Genomic DNA, 17105 nt, shown 5'->3' with positions numbered 1-17105 from the left:
CTTTATCAAAGCGCTGCAGAGGGAAGTGCTCACGCGCCTTTTTTTACTCCAGTGCGCGCGGGAGAAACCGAGGAGAGGAGAGAAGAGTTGATGGAGAAGACTCGTGTTGCCCAATGTGAGGCCTGAGGACCCCCATAGGGGACGTTGAAAGTGACCCCATTGAGCACCAAATGGTTGAATTTAATTGAATAATAGTACAGTATGTGTGTGGAGTTTTTGGATTACGTGGTTTCAATAGTCCGTGTTGATTTTACCTCACCAGTGCTGGAAGTGAGGGGAGCCAGAGGGTAACTGTGCCCCACATGAGACCACCTGAGCTCTGCAGTGTGTTCAAGTGAGGGGGTCACAAAAACTGAGGATTAACTGTTCATTTTAACACCATTTCTACTTCTGTGGTTTGGAAATCTCAATCAAAAATGGAATGAAACTCCTAAAGATGAATCCAATAAATATTGAGACAAGTCCAAAGCCAGAAAGCTAAGATGCATTAAAAACTATTATTTCTAACTTTCAATCGAGTATTATTTCTCGTCTCAAGTATGTTCATGTGCGGCTTTTGGAACTTTGTTTTTTGAAGGGGCTTATGTTTATTAGCTGTCACATAATTCAAATTGTACTCTTTTTGTTTTTCTGAATCTCATGTGTCCGCAGCTCTGCACACGCTCTGTCTGTTAACATAATGGTGTTCTGGCATTTGTGCATATCACATTGGTTAATTGACTAACAAGTGTGTGCCTCATCGTGTGTGCTACAGTATCTGCAAAGCGTTCTTGTTTTATCAGTGCGCATGCGCGTAATTTGCAGGTGGTTGATTTGAGTCGTTTTAATCATCTTGTGTGGATTGGAGTTGAATAATGTGATGAAAATCCTTTGCATGTAAAAAGTTGCAGTCATGGGCTATACGGCCGTCGGTGTGTGTGCGTGTGCGCGTGTTCGTGCTCTCTCCCATCTTTTTTTTTCCTGCAGCAGGTGTTCATTTATAGTGTGTCAGAGACGGCGGGGCGAAGATCTTCCAAAGTTAATATTGTGTTTCCAGAGATGATGGGGAGTTCACTGTCCTCGCTTTATTTACACATTCTAAATTAATTAAGCGAAGGATTCCTCTGTCTGTTGCAAAAACACGGAGGGGGGGCAGCGAGGAGGGGGGGGGGGGGAGAGAGGCTGTGATTTATAGCGGCGATGCTGCTCCTCTCCTCCAGACCGGACCGGCCAACATTCCTCTGCACACACACACACACACACACACACACACACACACACACACACACACACACACACACACACACACACACACACACACACACACACACACACACACACACACACACACACACACACACACACACACAGAGGAATAAGAGAGAAAGGAGTGATGAGATATAGTCCTTTTTTTACAGAAAAGTGAGAAAAGCAGCTTATATGGCTTAAGATTGTGGGCGTATGAAGGTGGGACTTTGTGCACAAGTGGAGCTATGGGTTTGTTTTAATCTAAAAACGGAAAATGTTAGTTGTTTGTTTTCATTATTAATAGGCCCACACTCCCTAAATGTAGCCCAGATTTACAGCAGTTTCCAGTTGAACAGACATCTCTGGACTGGTGTTTGGGCTTTAAGAAAGTTGAGGCATAAGGTTCAGATCAAACATATAAATATAAAAAAATATTTAAAAACGGCTTTTGTCCCTGATCCACTGAAAATATAAAAAGCTGTAATAATAATATAGAATTCAGTTTTTTAGCAGCACCTGCATGAGTGGCCTTTGCAGCATCCTATTTTATCATATAAGATTTTTTTAAATACTGAAATATTCAAGGGGGCTAAAACCCTAAACGATTTATCGTATGTGTCCATGTTTAATCCCACTTAATTAATGATGCTTCTCTGTGCCACTAAAGCGCACATAAATAAATACATCCTTTGGCCAATGTGTACTTGAGGCAGATACAACTATAGGCCTACATTCGTAGCTTAAACAATTGAGGACATATGCCTATTGTATTACATATTTGGGAAAGAATGGCTTTCAACAGTTTTGTTTACGAGCGTGACCTTGAGGAATAGTACATCTCTTTCACACACACACACACACACACACACACACACACACACACACACACACACACACACACACACACACACACACACACACACACACACACACACACACACAGTGTCAGCAGCCTCTGTCCTTGAAGACACAGTGCAGTGTATCGATCAGAGACGTTCCGTTATTGGCAGCATGGCAGAGGGAAGATTTAACCAAAACGATTTCATTTAATCCCCTGCTGTCACACGCTGTTTGACACGAGACCCTATAACGATAATTTGATGATGATAATAATGATAACAATAACACGATCTGTCATTCCTAGGACTTTATCGCAATAGATGAGAGAAATATATATGTTAAATAAAGATAATCTACTTTAATGTTGATATTTAAGCAGAGGGGGAAAGTAACTAAATGTACTCCAGTACAATTTTAAGGTAGGCCTATTTGATGCTATTTAATAGCCTACTTTTTCTCCACTACATTTATTCGACAACACTAGTTTGTTTCTTTGTTTAGATAAATAATACAAAATATAAATCTAGTAATAGATTATGATGTAATATTATTCATATGAATGCAGTATACAAATGATTCATGTACGCTCCTCCGTTATTAGCTGCTAAATTAAAGGTTGGATACATTAGGCTAATGGGTCACTATCACTAAGTATGATTGAGTGATATAACATGAAATGGTAATTCTGCAAAACGAGCCCTTTATTTTTGGGTGCTAATATTTGTGTAATTTTACTTATTTTTGAATGCAGGACTGAATTCGTACCTCGTGGTATTACTCATTTTACTGAACTAAAAGATCTAAGCTCTTCTTCCTCCTCTGTATTTACGTCCATAAATACATTACAGCGGCACGAGTTTAAATCCGCTTATTTCCAAGCAGGACATATGGGAACAGTTACGCGGAGATGGGAACTGGCTCGAAATGAATAAATGTGTTTTTGCTGACTGTCGAGTCATTTGGCTGTCACTTCACATATCACTCGCTCATTATGTCGCTTGAGAAAACGTCACGTAAAATGACGGATGTCGTGATCCCTAAATAAAGACACGCTGAAGCTGTGTGTGGTCCTAAAGTGACATCCTATAGGGAAACAAGGATCCTTCTGAGGGGTGGATATATGAGATCATATCAGGACGAACATGGAGAAATTAAAAAGGCGTTTGAAATATGCGTGCAGTGTTTGTGGTTTAAAGCCATGAGGTGGGAGAAGTACTCAGATCTTAAGTAAAAGTAGAAATACCAAAGTGTAGAAATACTCTGTTACAAGTAAAAGTCCTGCATTCAAAATGTTCAGGTAGAAGTAGAAAATAATTGGCATGTAAATATACTTAAAGTACCAAAAGTAAAAGAACTCACTATGCAGATTGGCCCATTTCAGAATAATTTACAGTATGTTTTGATTATAATTATTGATGCATTGATGTGTTTATCAAAGCTGGTATACGGTGCAGCTAATTTTAATTGTTTTTATTTACTGCAGGGTATCTTGTAGATTGAATCCAGGTGTAACAAAAGTCTTATTTAAGTGTTGCACATATTGTTATCATTAATCTATACGTGCAAAGTAACTACACTATAAATGTAGGCTAGATGTACTAAGTACATGATTTACCTCTGAATTGTAGTGGAGTAGAAATAACATAAAATGGAAATACTAAAGTTAAGTACAAGTACCTCAACATTTTACTTGAGTAAATACACTTGGTTACTTAACACCACTGTTTAAAGCAAGAAGTCCCAGGTCTATTATGGTCTGTAATCTGAGAGATGGACAGCATTGGTGCGTAAAAGAGCTGAAAAGCTGTAAAAAGAAAATGGGTTCAGTCTCAAATCGTCCATTTGCTAAGCCGGTGCATCCTCGTAGATCTTGTGTGTGTGCGTAATGCTTTGTGTCCCATGATTTTTTATTGGCTTACTTTTCGTTCCTGCCGTTATTTAAATGGTTTTTAACCACCTCTGCAAACGCTTCATGTGGATTTTAATGGACTGATGCGGTGCGTAATGACTCCCTGTCAGAGCGAGTGTGCACAGAAAACTTCAATGGGCTACTAATGTTTTTTTCCACCTCATTTACTCTGCAAATTATATATGCAGGATATCAATTAACAGCACGGATACAGCGGGAGAAGCTCTATAATCAGAATTATTCCTTAAATCCGTACGTGATATTTATCAATTGGCCAATTTGCACCTACAGGGAAAGAAAAAGAGAGGACATAAAGGGGCTCTGGATAAAGAAAGTAGTCATGTGTTGGTTTTCGTTTCAAAGACTTGAGCTGAGGGAAAACAGAGTCAGCCCTCCCACCCTTCATCCTTAATAATCATCTGTCAAAACACCCACAAACTAATTTAACCATTTGCACACAGATCTGGTAAATAAAGGAGGCTTTACATGCCCTTCTGTCTGGAAACATGTGCTCCAACAACTCTGAAAAAGACCAATAGGCCTGTTTTCTGTGGCCGGCCGAGTCCCACTGCTTCCTTTATTTGGATCCCGAGACAACACAGATGACATGAAAGCGGAGCAAACCGAGAGCCTTTAGAGAAGATTGCTTTTCAGGCTCCAAATGTGTGTGGCTGGTCTCACAGGGGACCGCTCGCTGTGCGCACATTCACTCCTGTGGGCCAGGGGTCCGCACTGACAACATCAACAAACGACCCAAAAAGCCGCATTATGGTGGATTAGGAGCCTGATGAAAAATGCTGCTACAAATTGGCAACGAAAGCCCCAAAAGACCGTGGGTATATCCTTGTTCACTTTCAATTACAGACCGCCGAGGCCTGCTAACGTGCCCATTCATTTAGGGCCTTTGTAACACGCAGGGAAAATGGTCCTTAACAAGCGAGCGAAGGAGCCACACAAGAGGAATACTTGCGCACTGTTGCGTGATATTCATTGCTGTTTGTCGAGTTTTAAATATTTAAACTGGATTTTGTGCGGATTTCACACCTTAAAAGAGTCCTAATTAACTGCACTACTGAGAGATGGATGTTTTTCGTCTGTTTATAGCCCTAATTGGTTAGTTTCCACACATGCATTCATTATATTAAGAAGCTGTATGATTAGAACAAAAATAAATATTTAGATTACCTTAATGTGCAAAATGCACATGTATCATATTAGAAACATCGTTTTAATCCAAGGAAACTCAATCATATTTTATAAAAAAGTAATAAAAAAGCCTAATATTTATAATGAAGGAACCTCTTCAATTAATTTGTAATATTTTAACTTTTTTCAAAATCAGAGAAACATATTTATTTTAAATACACTTTTTTTGTTACTTTCAATTTAACCTGGCTCATTAACTTCCAACGCAATAAAAAATAACGATTTTTCTTTTCCTTTCTTTTCAAATTCACAAACATTTATTATTCTTGTCATTACAACAACAAAAAATGACCTATGAACATTTAGGTGTCTCTCTCTATTGGCAACACATGACATACTGTATGTTTCACAGAGTAAAGTGTGAGATACGAACAACAATTAAAAGATTGAGAGGTAATGGGCTCTTTTATATCAAAAAAACACATAGCCTACGTGTCCACCGACAACATGAAATGATCACAAATTCACTGTGAGGAGATCCAGGGGAGAAGGGGAGGGGGGGGGGCTGATAGTGGGAAATTGATATTTTTGTGTCAGAAACCCCCCCCCCTTTTGTCTCCATGTGCTTTCTAAGTAAAACCTGAGTTCGCCGTCTCTGTCAGCCTATCAACAACAACAGTGCCATGTTCTCACGACGCACGAAATAAAAACAATATAAATCATAATAAAATTCTCAATTATATTTTCAAAAAGCCGGAAATCATCCTCTTTAGCCATGGTTGACACATATGTTAAAATAACAGGATCTATTTTCTCCCACTGACAAATGGAGGCCAGATTACAGGCCAGTTAAAAAGAGCCTCCTCCGAGTTTCTCTTGCTTTTGTCTCTGAATATTATACACATATTTACAAACCATAAATAAACCTCTCCTTTTTTCATTGTTAGGAAATGTGGAGAGCCAAAAACATTCTTTTTTTTTTACCAACAATATACAGCCTACCTTCACTTAAGACGACGCCACAATTTGGCATTTTAATAAATTCATTCTTGACATTTTTTTGTTTCTTTTTAGAAAGGACAAGTGTTCATATTGGGGTTTTTGCTGGAAAATGTCTGTGGCCCTGGTTGTAATATGCTGTCCTGTGAAAGGGTCAAATGGTTTGAAGCAGAGGCCAGTGCTGGGGTGAGGATAGCCAGGATCTGAGCCTGGCTGCCCGGCGGCGCGCTGTAGGAAGAGGCGGTGGAGTGGGCCGCACCGATGATATTGTCAATGGAGAAAGAAGGCCGACTCGGGGCGCTGGAGTCCGTCTTGAGAGGCGGCAGGGACGGGCTGAGCTGAGAGTAAAAGGGCTTTCTTAAATCTGCCCCTAAAAGAGAGGGAAGGTGATGCGGGGCTTGGAATATGGAGGCTGATGAGGGCAAGGTGCAGTGGGCGTTGGGGAACGGGAATGAGCCACCTGTGTGGTGGTGCGGGTGATACGGGTTGTGGGCTGCGTGGAAGTTCTGCAGCTGGATTCCATAGTTGTATCCGTACGGGCTGTATCCAAACCCGGGTAGGAAGCCAGCAGCCTCCCGGAGAATTTCGTTAGCATGGTGCCTCTTGAAGCGCTTCCTCCTGCGCAAGAAGCTCCCGTTGTCGAACATGTCTGCAGAATCCGGGTCGAGAGTCCAGTAGTTGCCCTTCCCGGGGTTGCCTGGTTCTCGTGGGATTTTCACAAAGCAGTCGTTTAGGGACAGGTTGTGGCGGATGGAGTTTTGCCACGCGGGGAATTTCTCCCGGTAGTAGGGGAATCTGCTGCTGATGAACTCGCAGATCTCGCTGAGAGTGAGGCGCTTCTTGGGGCTCTGCAGGATGGACATGGTGATCAGGGCGATGTAAGAGTAAGGGGGCTTCACAAGTGCGTTTTTTCTGGATTTGTCCCCTATTGCAGTGCCGACCTCTGCGCCGGAGCCTATCTGGTCTGACGGACAGTCGGAGCTGCTGAGCCCGGGAGAGGAAGCCCTCTCGGCCGCGTTCTGGGAGTAATTATCGTCCGAGTCATTGTCAAACTCATCGTGGATGTACTTTCCGTCTTTTCCCACGGATATGTCACCCCCAACCACGTCGATGTCCAAATCTTCGGACAATGCAGAGCTGTCGGACATATCCGTCCCTAAAGTCATCCTCGGAGACGCCGCTTCTCTTTCCCCTCTCTCCCAGATTTCCCTCCTCTGGTCCGGCGAGGAACTGACTCTCCCTCTCCCCCCTCACAACCACACCAGAGTTTTGCTGCAGTTTTATCTCCAACTACTGAATGCACACATGGCTAGAATCTATTGAAAAGATAAAGAACTCTTTGACCTGCAGTGGATTTGGAGAGTCCTGGTCGTCCGGGGCTTGTCAAGCAGGGCCGAGAAACTTCTGACTTTCAGCCGTAAAAAACAACAGTCAAAGTTCATCGGTCTTCCTCCAATCTGGATTCGTGTTTTCTTGAAATGCGATTGTTTCCGTCTGTGATCAGTTTATGCGGTAGCTCGTTTGGAAAAAGCTTCTTTTGGATATCCTAACTGTCTTTCCAAAATATATTTTACGCACGGGGTTGGGTAGGTATCCAGACAGACTATCACACTATCCTCCTTAGCTCTCAAAGGGTATTTATAGGAGCACGCTGATCACGTGGTCTTTGAGTCACTGTTACCAGGAACTGGAGCAAATTGCCCTGCAGAAAGTGATATTCTGATCTTCTCCTGAATCTAAAAACACATTTCGTTAAAACAAAAACTAATAAAGAGATCCAGAATACATTTAATTTAATACATTTTTCGTATGCATATGGATTCATTAGAATTGGAGATCAACCTTATCTAGCCTACTGTAATTGATCAATTAATGTATTTATTCATATAAATCATTGCCCAAATAATTTTAGAATATTAATTACAAATATTTAATACACTGTTTTCCTCTGACAAACCAACGAATTGAATAATTTCAAATGCTGTTTTATTTCTAAACTTGAGGTTGCATGAGTCAATTAAAATGGCTTTTTCCTTTTTTCTGCAGGGTATAGTGAGCAATATCTGCTGCGATCACTTTTTTATGAAAATCCTACCAATTCTTTAGAACATAATAGAAATGTATTGAGAATCAAATGAAATCTCCCATTTGTTTTAAATATAAGCCAAATTAAATTATAAAATATCTGAAAAATAAACTCCTCACAACATGAAAGGGAGAGCCTGAAATAAAATTACTATCATTATGATAATGATCAATTTGATTATATTTACTATTATTAGTGATAGTAAATGTATCATCATTGTATTTCTGTTGCTTTTCAAACGCAATGTTGTTGCGGAAATGAAATATATCATGTTTTTGCCTATAATCTGTAAAATAAAGCCTATAATAAATATGAAATTATCCCTAAAATAACTATTTGTATTGACTTTTAACAAATATTTAAATGTCAGTTTAGATAGTTAGATCTCCTACATTAGCATTTGTTTCATTCATGACATGAACACACTCGTAACTCTTCTCTGTCCCTAATAAATGGTCTGATTTTATCCCTAAATCCCCCTCAGAGATTTTGGCCAGCCTCCTGACTCCCGGGTCACTTCTCACGGGTTTTGTGTTTTCCTTGTCAAGAAGTCACAACACTATCCGTCTGCATTTTCTGCATAATTCCCCGCGTACACAGTCAGCTGCAACAACCTGCTCCAATCCGTCTTCGTCAGGAGTGAAAGGGCCAGCAGATGACAATGTGTAAAGTGTGTGTGTTATTCAGAGCAGACTCACATTCCAGTTCATTACGCTGCAGAAACACCGAGTTATTGTAATGCATTTACATCAGCACCCCATTCATCTTAAAGTCAAACAACAGCTTGTCAGGGGACTGGGAGTTTTATTCTGGAGTCCAGAGCAATTGTACATGTTTGCATTTATTGAAGGAAAATACTTCCCCTGAGGAATCAAGTGCAAGTTAAGCATGGAACTTGTTAAAAAGAAGCCCTGACTGAACCCTGTGTCCTCCTGCCTGACCTGCCTGTCGCGAGCCTTTTACAATCTGAAATAGACGCACTGACAGCTGCCACACACACACACACACACACACACACACACACACACACACACACACACACACACACACACACACACACACACACACACACACACACACACACACACACACACACACACACTACTTTCCCCATGCATCACAAGCAGCCATATATTAAAGAATATACATGTCTCCACATTTTTGGAGACATGGGATAAAAAACAGTTCCCAGGTATTTTATTTGGTTGGAGTAATCTCTTTGTTTTCCCCACTGTCTATAATCCGGGTGGCTAGACTTGTTGAATTATAATTCACTCTTTTGGAATATCTTTAAATATCTATAACCACTATATGATGTGACAAATAATCAATAAAATATTCATAATATATAAATACATCATATAACAAAATTATATTCCTATTTTCATTTACAGCACCTTAATTATTAGGGTACTTCTTTAAAAAAAAAAAAAAAAACAGTTCCACAGCGTACCACACATTTATTCGTTAAAGCTTGTTGTGAAATTTGGCTCGAAATGCATTATTTGATCGATCAGAGAGTTCATTAAATGTAATAAACGACTAAACATGTGCTGTGGGATATTTAATTTTTTATTAAGTTTCCAGAGGTTCAGTGGCTCTTTGGCTCTTATGATCCGTGATGTGGAGCTCTCCAGTTCTTTGGTGTTGGAGCGCCCTCTGCTGGTAGTGGAGAAAATAGGTCCTGACAGTGATGGCTGTTGTGATGACAGTAAACGCCAGTGTGTTAAACATGGGCATAAAACATTCAAGGCAATTTACTGTTAATACAAAGTAGTAGCACCATGTCAATAGGACAATACTTTAACAGAATATAATGTATATGTCATTTAGTTTTTAAATTGTGTGATGTATGTAATCACGAAAACTGAAATGTGCATTTTGATGTAATTTGCTTCTGGACTAGGGCTTCAAATTAAGTGGGCCAGTGGTGGAGGAAGAACTCAGATCTCACCTTAAGTAAGTTTGTTTGTTTGTACTAACGCCACACTGTAAATATACTGTGGAACAAGTGAAAGCCCTACAAACAAAATGTTTAAAGTATGGAATAATTAGGAAAATGTACCTAAGGTATTTAATTGAAAAATACTCAATACAAAGACATTTCTAATTTAACTGCTATAATGGCCATACATTTATTTAAAAGCAGGATTTTACTGTCTTTATCTGAGGTGATGCTCATTTTAAGGGATCACCTGCAACTTAGCATACAATTTAATCATCGATAAATGAATTATTCTTTCCATTGATCAATTTAAGATTTGTTTGTGATAATCTTAATGTGACTAGTATAAATGTCACATGGTTGCAGTGGGGTAAAAAGTACAGAATTGCTCCGACAAGTAGTGCAGTCTGTGGCATGTAAACAAAAGACTAAAGCAAAGTATCTCAAATGTGTAGAATTTGATAGTACAGTACTTGGCGGCAGACTGATTCAATTCCATGTGACAGTACATTATATTAAATAACACCATTTCAAAAATACTTTTATTTCAGTATGAGAAACCAAAGCAGATGTAGAGCCTACCTTTCACTTTTATTCAAATTCTACAGCTGCCTCTTTGCATAAAGTTATAGTCAAGAACAGTTGAATCAGTCTACCTGATTGTAGATATACAAAATAGCATTTTGAGCATACACAGGGAATTACTATCTGCACTTACTGAAGCATTAATTACCTGCTAAATGAAAGCAGAATGTGTGTAATTCATTATAATACATACATTTCACTGCAAGCTGCTAAAAGAAATCCCTGAGTGAAAACAGTCAGGCTGAACATCTTGCTTTTGCTGCCACCTGGTGGGGGAAAGCTAACACATGTTTCCTTCATTTCCAACTTGTTCTGAACAACCAGTTGTTTTGCACAGAAGCAATGAGGTTATGCGCTATTAAATGTGATTCTGCTGACATCTAAATATCTGTAAAGCTCCCAGGTCATGAAATATGTGTGTATAAATTGTCAAGTGCAATCAGGCTTCAGGGTCTTTACTATAAGACCGTGAATCAAACCAATCTACGTCTTGTATCCAAATATTTACTTATTTAAGAGGCTCTTTTCCTGGGCTCCAAAATCTAGCCCATACTTTTAAACATATACATACTGTATACGACATCTCATTTGAGCTCTAACTGTGTCATATTAAGAAAGTAATTCAATTGTTCTCCACATTCATTGATTTGTACAATCAGTACGTTGCCTTAATTAATAATCTTAGTCTTGAATTGCAGCTATGAAATAGACTAAAGGGCAATCACAGGGAACAACATGGACCTTTAAACAAACAATGCTCGATCATTTGCTGTGACATTTTATCAGCTTATTTCCCGTGTTTGGTTATATTAGTGCATGGTCAGGTTAACCCACCAGGTGGCCCTGAGGCAAATGTGTTCAATTTTCCTTATATTTGTGCCATGGTTCTGCAGCAGGTGGAGTGACAGTCTCAGCTGACTCGATATAACACTTTGCATATGAAACAGTCTTTACACTGGAGGTGATTGACTTCAGAAATGTCAGCATTACCTCTATCAGTCCCTATCCATAGTTTGAGTGCAGTTTAGTTTGCGAGTGTCTGAGAACCTATCAGAACAGAAAATGACACAGGCAAATTAAATGTCATAATATTGTTGAATAATTCAAAACCTGAGCAAATACAAACTCAGCTTTTTTCATTTTAAATGACAATAAAGATAATAGTGTTCCCCGTCACTCACTCTCTCTGTCTTTCTCTCAACATTTTATCAGGAACATCGTGATGTGAACACACGTGAAATAACTAGATTACTAAATTGTTGATAATAGTGAACAATGATTAGATTTGTTATTTTTGAAATGATGGATGTCACATCTTGTCTGCATCCATCAATCCAAAAATATTTATGGCACCATAAAACTGACAGATAAAACATATATTTCAAAGGTACAAATATCCTGTAAATATATAAGAGACAAGTTAAATTAGTTAATAGAAGCTGAATAAGAACTTTATATATCAATGGATTTCAAGGAATTCTTTGTGAGGAGAAAACGACTAAGTGAAATGATGATAAAGACTATTTAGATGTTAATGACTCCAGTCTGTAAAAGTGATTATTAAAACCTGACACGGATAATGACTTCAACAGTCCAAACGTTTGATGTATAATTCCTCATGTGATTTGAATTTAAATGGTCTTATTTAAATGATTTGATTCATGTGTAATGATAATGGCTGTCCCTTTCTCTAGATTATCTCTGCGTCTAATTGTCTATTTCTACATTGTGTGTAGTTTGGTCTTAAAATCCTATGTACATTAAAAACCTTTTGGCTTTTATATTGAATCAAATTGGTGTTTGTGGAAAATATCAAAATGTAAAGGTACAATATAAATGTCTAATCTTGTGGTGTTTCACTAAGAAGGTTTTATAATAAAAAGTAAACACATTGACTCTTACAGTTTCTTTTAAATTGAAAGAAATATTTAGCAGCTGGTTTAGTTTTGAATATGTTCAAAAAACAACAGTGTACAATCTGCTTCTAAATTAAACCATTCATCTTATAATGTTGACTTATGCCTATTAATTTAGTAAAAGTTCTACTACTACTCAAGCTACATTGACGTGTTGTTGCACTAAAACCAAACAAGATCAATACAGTGTTTTTTTATTAAGAAAATCATTTGAATGATCGAGGAAAAAAGACCACATTGATTTTTCTGTAAAAATGAATTTATTTCAGGCGACCTGTCGTCTACAATAACACTCTTTTCTTTCATAAAGTTTTTTATAAATCAACAAACTATTTACATGGAAAACAGCAGAATTCAATTGAATGATAAAGCAAATACATGTAAAAAAAAACGTACTCTAAAACACACAAAATAAACGAAATGTGGCACAGTAAAAATACATTAAACTCTGACATACAGTCATGGAATGTGTCAAACGGATCTAAATGGCTTTAAAATAGGAATGTTTTATCATGAGGCTCGGTATTGTGTCACAAAATGTCTTTCTTTCTTATTATGGCGAACTAAATATCACCGAATCTCTCACAGGAATGTATACATCTGCCTTTTACACAACAGAAGGCCATACGACATTTTGAAAGGCCTTACGTGAGGCTTTGATATCCTAATCATATTCTTCTTTAAGTTCTTGCTGTCCTATGTTTTCATGGGGTCATTGAGGGCATATTTCTCTAATATTGATCTATAAAAACCTATAATAAATTAGGATTTTCTTCACATATACCGCTCTAATCCTGACGCGAAGTTAGCCTGCCTCATGTAGGAGTTGTTGTAAGAGTTCATGGGGTTGGAGAGGCCCAGCAGCTGGTCCGTGTGCTCCGCGCAGGACCCGGGGCGCAGGGCAGGCAGGGACAGCCTGTTCCCGGGGCAATACACCTGAGAGCTGCCGGGGGAGAACCCGGACTGGGTCATGGTGGGCAGGTTCGGAGGGGAGGCCGAGGAGGAATACGGATACCCTGCGCTCAGGTTGGAGGAGAGGTTCCCACTGTTTCTGCTCAGCATGTTCCCCGAGGGGTTCCCAGCCTGGTTCTGGAAGCAGGCAGACGGGTCGCTGCCGGTGACCGAGCAGCTGGAGGTCATGGTGCCCATATCCCCTCCTCCTAGTCCCATCCCCTGCAGCCCCTGGGAGTTGAGGTCTCCCCCGGACTGCTGGCTGATAATGTTGTCGATGCTGAACATGCGCGGCTGTCCCTGTCCGGAGGCCTGGTAGTGGTGCAGCATGGCCGGGTGCGGGGAGGTGGCACTCAACTGGGAGCCGTACCCAGACCCGATCCCTGCGTAAAGGGTGTTTGGGTACGTGGGCCTGCCCATAGGAGTCGGGGTGAAGGCGCTGGAGCTCTGCATGTACCCCGGGTAGGTGCTCACATCTGTGCGCTTGAACCTCTTCCTCCTCCTCAGAAAGCTCCCGTTGTCAAACATGTCCTCAGCAGCGGGGTCTAAGGTCCAGTAGTTACCTTTACCTGGCCTACCAGGCTCCCGGGGGATTTTAACAAAGCAGTCGTTCAGGGTGAGGTTGTGCCGGATGGAGTTCTGCCACTTCTTCGAGTTCTCCCTGTAGAAAGGAAACCGCTCCATGATGAACTTGTAAATGCCCCCCAGGGTGAGCTTCCTCTCGGGGGAGTTGGCGATGGCCATGGCGATGAGAGCGATGTAGCTGTAGGGAGGCTTCCCCCGCTGCACCGGCCTTTTCCTGCGGCGGCTCCCGGTGGGCAGGTGCTCCTCAGTCTGCCCTAAAGCGGCTCCATCCTCCGTGTTTGGGCTGCTGCCTCCCCGGGGCTCGGACTTGATCAACACGTTGTCTTTTGACCGGGCCTGCAGCATCAGAGGCGGGCCAGCCTGCAGCGGAGAGTCCAGGCTCACGGTTGGAGACAGGACCACAGGACTGGCCTCCGCAGGCGAGTGCTGCGTCTCAGCGGTCATGTTACACATGCCAGAGAAGTAAGAGTAATTTGCCAGATTCATAAAAAAGCCAGTTTGATAGTCTTCTTTAGTCGAAATAAAAGGAGCAAGTTGTGTGCGTAAAGTTCACCAGAGTCTGGTGTCCTGCTCCGTGCTGGTGGTGTTTGGGTGGTGTGTGTCAGTCCAGGTGAGAGGAAGGCGTTGACAGTTTTATAAAGCGAGGAGCGAATGACGCCACTGACTCGCTGGTGACGATGGAGGCAGGAGGACAACACCCCAAAGATAATTTTAATTTGACAGGAAAATCACATGACCTCACAGTTATGCAGTTATGGGTATTTTTCAAAATTAGAGCCAGTTGTCTAAAACGTACCCAAATATTATACTTTAGTAAAAGTAGCAATACCACAGTGTGGAAATTAAGTACAAGTCCTGCATTCCAACTCTTGATTAAGTTAAAGGACAACAAGTATGAGCATCAAAATATACATATAAAAAGTGACATGACTCGGTATGCATAATTGTCCATTTCAGAATCATGTATCATCAAATTAATTAATCATGCTTTAATTAGTGTTTATGTTGCAGCTGGTCAATTTGGAGCTCTTTGTATGTACTCCTTAGTAACTTAACTTATAATAATATATCTAAATGTAATAGTTAATTTATATTTTGTATAAATTATTCTGATCTGCTGGTAAGATGTGAAATACACAGGGAAGTTACATTTACCATGTTGTCAATATGTAGAAGTATAATGTGGCAAAACATGTAGGTACAAATATTTCCAAATTGTACTTAAGTACTGTTTTTGAGTTAATGTACGTAGTTACTTTCAACAACTGCTTATATCATACAGTTAATGTACTAACTTTGCACTCAGATGCCACTTTATTAGGTATTTGAGGATTATGTAACTAAAAAACACTTTATTTGAAAAGGTCAGTTTTTTTCAGCTCACTGTATATATAACCAGTGGTGGATTGTAAATAAGTAAAACATGGTGGTACTTTAATAGAGTATTTTCCCGTTAATACTTCTAGCCCTTTTGTAGTCATGTTGTGCTTTTTGTTCCACTGCTTTTATTTTCCAGCGTTAATTACAGGCTACAGATTTAGGTTATTAATTAAAAAAAATAGATATTAGGTAGATCATAAGCAATTGGTGAAGTGTCAAATGCCATATTTGAACATTATTATAAATATATGTTAGTGTTTGAGGCCCTAACAGAGATGCACCGATGACCCCTTCAGTGTCTCGCTGCTCTCCATGCTCTCTGTATATCCAGGGCAGAAACAACACTCACAGAGCCCAGCAGCCAATCCACCAATTGAAAAATAATAACAAGCCACTGAAAACAAGCAATTGAGCTATCAAAGCTTTTGGGGAAGAAAAGTAAATATCCCCTCATTTCATTTTCATTTTTGGAAAGTGATAATCAAACAGTGCTGCAGCCAGAGAGAAGAAGTGTTATCTTACGGATCCTGAAGTAAAAACACCGTTCTGCACACAAGTGGTACGCAGACAACACCCTTTCAACACAAGCATGGGATGGTGCTTCTAATTGATTATTTAGGCAAATAGAGGGTTGAAGCTAATTACAAAAGGTAAGATACACAGAGGGGTGACCTGCTGCCGTCACTTTACACACCATGGAGACTGATGTGAGCGATACGATGTCTGGACTGAGCCCAAAGCAGACTGATAATATCCTCATGCTGCTTAGCATTTGATAACAGAAGGGCAACACATCAAAGATGGCATTACAGAATTTTAGATATCTGTAAAAATGATGGTCTTCTCAATGTTCCCCCTCAATCAATCAATCAATGTTTATTTATATAGCCCAATATCACAAATGTTACATTTGTCTCAGTGGACTTCACAGTTTGTACAGAATATCAGTATGACAATACGACACCCTCTGTCCTTAGACCCTCACATCGTAGGAAAAACTTCCAAAGAAACTCCACAGTTTAAAGGGGAACATGGGAGAAACCTCAGGGAGAGCAACAGAGGATCCTCTCCCAGGACGGACAGACGTGCAATAGATGCCGTGTGGAAATCGAAGAGATAATACATTTGACTCTGAGCTAAACATCTCCACATCACCAACACTTTCACTCGCCTGACTTTGTGTCGTTCCTATCTCCTATACATTTTCCAGAGGGATGTGTACATATAACAGTCGTAGCCTGATTTAATTAAAATATCATTCCTAAAATGACTCGTTTATGTCTGTCAATAGTATTTTCTGAATCATGCACTGATACAAAAATATATCTAAAAACCATTGACTCTAATATTAAACATGACATTTTTTTCAAGGTTAATGTATAACTAGATAGAATTGACATATTTCAAACATTATTAAGAAAACTTTAAATACAAAAAAAGATTTTCTCAATGCAAGTAACACACTTGGGAACTTTGTGCTGATATATATGAGTACATATTTGTACCCTGTTCACCTAGAGAATAGTGTCTCCCCTA

General features: G+C 39.8%; 2 protein-coding genes across 2 annotated transcripts; both read right to left on the bottom strand.

Moving 5' to 3' along the window:
- Positions 1-5419: 5419 nt before the first annotated feature.
- Positions 5420-7707, bottom strand: foxd2 (forkhead box D2). Its single transcript, XM_034146366.1, has one exon. The coding sequence runs from the start codon at positions 7285-7287 to the stop codon at positions 6193-6195; it is 1095 nt and encodes a 364-aa protein (XP_034002257.1). The 5' UTR covers positions 7288-7707; the 3' UTR covers positions 5420-6192.
- A 5720-nt stretch (positions 7708-13427) lies between these two features.
- On the bottom strand, positions 13428-14675 carry foxe3 (forkhead box E3). The gene has a single exon (XM_034146361.1). The coding sequence runs from the start codon at positions 14673-14675 to the stop codon at positions 13428-13430; it is 1248 nt and encodes a 415-aa protein (XP_034002252.1).
- Positions 14676-17105: the final 2430 nt, after the last annotated feature.

This window comes from Trematomus bernacchii, unplaced genomic scaffold (assembly GCF_902827165.1).
Source record: "Trematomus bernacchii unplaced genomic scaffold, fTreBer1.1, whole genome shotgun sequence".
NCBI classification, from domain to species: domain Eukaryota; kingdom Metazoa; phylum Chordata; class Actinopteri; order Perciformes; family Nototheniidae; genus Trematomus; species Trematomus bernacchii.
Note: the sequence above shows the minus strand (reverse complement) of the source record. Positions and strands in the feature narration are given on the sequence as shown.

Coding starts and splice junctions, on each gene's coding strand:
- foxd2 (XM_034146366.1), bottom strand. CDS start 7,287: ATGACTTTAGGGACGGATATGTCCGACAGCTCTGCATTGTCCGAAGAT.
- foxe3 (XM_034146361.1), bottom strand. CDS start 14,675: ATGAATCTGGCAAATTACTCTTACTTCTCTGGCATGTGTAACATGACC.